Below are 4176 nucleotides of genomic sequence, written 5' to 3' on the forward strand. Positions count from 1 at the left end.
ATATAAACAAACGGATCCTCATTTATTATTAAAAATAAAAGTTTAACTGGCTTAACAATAGGTTGGCATGCCAATGTAGTCATGGAACATGATCCATCTGGAAATTCTGACAATGGAAAGCTGGTTGCCATGCATGCTCATGCTGCTGCTACTGGCGCCACACTGTTGAGTCTTGCCTCTGGAGTTGTCAAAGAGGCAGGCAATTGAGAGTGATAAGTAATGATGCTGATTTCCAAGTCCACAATTCACACAGCTGACCGCCCCACTAGTTATATGTGCTGCTACTAGTAATAATGGACAAAAAGCACCCCCTTCCACTCAGCTGCCAATTGCTCATAAATTGCTGGACTCAACCAATTCGTCTGCACTCTATTGGTATGGCTAACAAGCCTAATTTCAGCTCAACTTACACTCTTCTTGTTTCCTTTTTGCTTTCGCTCTTCCTTCTCTATTCGAATTCTAAGTTTGTGGTTTGTTCCACTGATATCAAATGCACAGACACCGACAGAGGAGCACTTGTGGTCCTTAGAGAAGGTCTCACCGACCCTTCTGGCAGGCTCTCTTCCTGGATTGGCGAAGATTGTTGTACATGGGAAGGCATCAAGTGCCACAACCAAACAGGACGTGTCACAAAGCTCGACCTTAGAAACCCTTACCACTTAATCGGTGCTGTTGATCCACCAGCATATAAACGCTCCTGTTTGGGAGGTAAGATCAACCCATCTTTGATTCGTTTGGAATATCTCACTTCTCTGGACCTAAGCCTGAACGATTTTGAAGGGCTTGAAATTCCCGGTTTCTTCGGTGAGCTAAAAAATCTGAGATATCTCAATCTCTCTTTTGCTTCTTTTGCTGGAGAGATTCCAGCTTCTCTTGGGAATTTGTCAAATTTGCAGTATCTGGACCTCTATGCAGACGCCTACAGCAATACAGGTCCCAGGGAGTTGCGTTCACAGAGTCTGGAATGGCTTACACCTCTCTCTTCATTAAAATATCTAAACCTGGGATTTGTCAAACTCGATAGCATAGGTGACCATTGGTTGCAAACATTTAATATGCTGCCCTCATTGGTACACCTGCGCTTACACTGGTGTGAACTTAAAGGTTTACCACTGACATTGCCATCCATTAACTTCACGTCACTTTCAGTTCTTGATTTGTCAGAGAATTCTTTCAACTCTTTAATTCCCCCATGGTTGTTCAATCTTACTGGTCTCACAGAACTATATCTGACATGGGACTTTTTCAGCGGTTCAATTCCTGATGAATTTGCAAACCTCAAGAATCTCCAAGTCCTTGATTTGTCTGATAATTTGAACCTCGAGGGTCAAATTCCTGGATTACTTGGCAACCTTAGCAAACTACAGTTCCTAGATCTTTCTGCAAACAATTTCCATGGTGACGTTTATGGGCTTTTTAGTGGTTTCTCAAGTAACCCAAACAGTAAGTTAGAGTCACTTGATCTAAGTTCCAACTCATTGACAGGGGAACTGCCCGAGTCATTAGGATTGCTTAAACATTTACAACACCTAGATCTCTCCAGCAACTCTTTCTGGGGTTCAATTCCATCATCAATAGGAAGCTTGTCAGCACTGAGAGTATTAGACCTGTCATATAACACCATGAATGGTACAATTCCTGAAAGACTTGGGCAACTTTCTGGGCTAGTTGACATGAACCTTATGGCGAATTCTTGGAAGGGTATTCTAAAGGAAACCCACTTCATGAATCTAAGAAAACTGCAGCATGTTCGTCTCACAACAGAGCCAACGAGGTCCTTGGCTTTCAGTGCGTCGCATGGATGGTTTCCTCCTTTCAAACTCAAGTCTATCCAACTTGAAAACTGCATGACAGGTCCCTCATTTCCTGTATGGCTTCAAGTTCAAAATGAACTTACCTCTGTCGTCTTAAAAAATGTTTCCATATCTGACACCATACCAGGGAAATGGTTTTCCCAACTGTCTGCTCAACTCACTTATTTGGTTCTATCTCAAGATCAAATGAGGGGGGAGTTGCCACGCCACTTAAATTATCCATATTTGAATCTCATCGATCTGAGTTACAATAACTTGGAGGGTCCTTTCCCTTCTTGGTCCACTAATGCAACTGATGTAATCCTCGATGAAAATTCGTTTTCAGGGCCAATACCTGAAAATATTGGGGCCTTGATGCCTAGATTGCAGAAATTATATGTTTCTAGGAATCATCTGAGTGGGAGAATCCCATCATCCATGTGTGATATAGAGGGGCTCAACATTATTTCTCTAAGGAACAACAAGTTGAGTGGAGAACTCCCTAACTGTTGGCATCGATTAATGTTATGGGGAATAGATATATCAAATAACAGTTTAACGGGGAACATCCCAAATTCCTTCGGTTTCCTGCCTTCTCTAAGTGTGCTGCTGTTGAGCAACAACAATCTGGATGGGGAAATCCCTTCTTCTCTACGAAACTGCACCGGTTTGACAAGCATGGACCTCGGAGGGAATAAAATTTCGGGGAGTCTCCCTTTGTGGCTACAATATATGTCATCCTTATTCATGCTACGACTTGGCTCAAACCTTCTAAGTGGGGGCATACCTGATCAGGTTTGCAGGCTACAAAATCTGCACATATTAGATCTTTCCCAAAACAAAATTTCAGGTCCCATTCCTAAGTGTTTTGGTAATCTGAGCGCGCTGGTCCATGGAAAGGGTAGCGAGGTGTTCCAAAGGCTAATAAGGGAGGTAACAAGAGGAAGAGATCCTGAATACAGCAACGTAGTGGCAAACGTGAATAGCATAGAGCTGTCAGGGAATAATCTTACAGGTGAAATCCCTTATGAGATAACAAACCTGCTTGTACTGCGCATCTTGGATCTGTCACACAACCATCTTTCAGGAGCGATTCCGAGAAGCTTGACATCTCTAGCTTCTTTGACTCGATTGAATTTGTCATACAACCACCTTTCTGGAAGCATTCCTTTTTTGCCAAGATTTAATGATTCCTCCATTTATGAGGGGAATCCATTGCTTTGCGGGGCTCCACTTCCTACCAAATGCCCACTGCCTAGGCCACGCAAATAGAATATTGCAGGTTTATGATATGAGGGAATCCATCTATTTACACAAAAATAAGCGATGTACCTCTACTTGATCCAAATCTAATACCATATTTGGATATTTTATGTATTATTGGTTTATCAATGTCCTCTATGGAACTTGTTAATATATAAATTATATTCGGTAGGATTTAAACTTGTGCTACTTACATCAATAAATATTAATTTTATTATTTACTCAAAATTTTATTTAAATATAATTTTACATTTTAATTGTATAATGCATATTTTATTATCTTTATTAATTCTATATCTATACTATTATTTAACCTCTAATTGAATGGTTATCACAAGTCAATCGAATAGCAATTAGTTTAAGAAATTATGAAAAGTCCTTCACATTTAAAATAAGTTTTATTAATTAGAAGATACTTTAGTTTTTATTTATTTATAAAAACAATTAAAATTTTACATTTGACGGGATATGAACTCACGGTATTTGGGTTAATAAAATTTTAACTATACCACTCAACCAAAACTTTATCTTAAACAATTTTGTATATTTTAGTTTAATTATGGACACTTTATTATCTCTATTAAATTGTATTAGTGTCATAAGTTAACTCGATATTAATTCAAGGTGAAAGACAACAACATAATAAATAATTAGTGCATTTAATATTTTAATATGATGAATTTACGTGCTTAAAGTTTGTTTTACTCACAATTTAATCTAATTTTTACATTTTAATATAGTACATATTGAATTTGTTATTATTATTAATTAATTTCAAATTATATGATTAATTAATTTTTACATATTATTTTTAAACACCACTATATTCTAAATATGTAGTTTTCACACACATAAGTGTGAGATAGAATTTTAGTTGTTTTAAAACAACTAAATTATAAAAATATGAAGATGAGAGGGTAAAAATAGCAATAACAAATTGAATTGAATTGTCGTGTAATTTAACCTTCTATCATTGATAAAATACTACCATTTCTTTATTGGAATCTAGTGCTTTTAGTGTAATTATTTTGTCATCAATGCATTGTAATTTTCTAATAGATTGGTTTAATACAATTCCATCATTTATATTTGGTATACCTTGTATAGCAAACCTTACAAA

The 4176-nt window shown here is 37.2% G+C and overlaps 1 protein-coding gene across 1 annotated transcript; it reads left to right on the forward strand.

Annotated features, from left to right (window-relative positions):
• The first annotated feature begins 249 nt into the window (after positions 1 to 249).
• On the forward strand, positions 250 to 3284 carry LOC108478367 (receptor-like protein EIX1). The gene is made up of 2 exons (XM_053022694.1): positions 250 to 375; positions 499 to 3284. Exons 1-2 carry the CDS (start codon positions 294 to 296, stop codon positions 3063 to 3065), a joined length of 2649 nt encoding a protein of 882 aa, XP_052878654.1. The 5' UTR covers positions 250 to 293; the 3' UTR covers positions 3066 to 3284.
• Positions 3285 to 4176: the final 892 nt, after the last annotated feature.

This window comes from Gossypium arboreum, chromosome 12 (assembly GCF_025698485.1).
Source record: "Gossypium arboreum isolate Shixiya-1 chromosome 12, ASM2569848v2, whole genome shotgun sequence".
In the NCBI taxonomy this organism is placed as follows: Eukaryota; Viridiplantae; Streptophyta; class Magnoliopsida; order Malvales; family Malvaceae; genus Gossypium; species Gossypium arboreum.

Coding starts and splice junctions, on each gene's coding strand:
- LOC108478367 (XM_053022694.1), top strand. CDS start 294: ATGGACAAAAAGCACCCCCTTCCACTCAGCTGCCAATTGCTCATAAAT. Junction 376..498: donor AATTCGTCTGCACTCTATTG/GTATGGCTAACA, acceptor TCAAATGCACAG/ACACCGACAGAGGAGCACTT.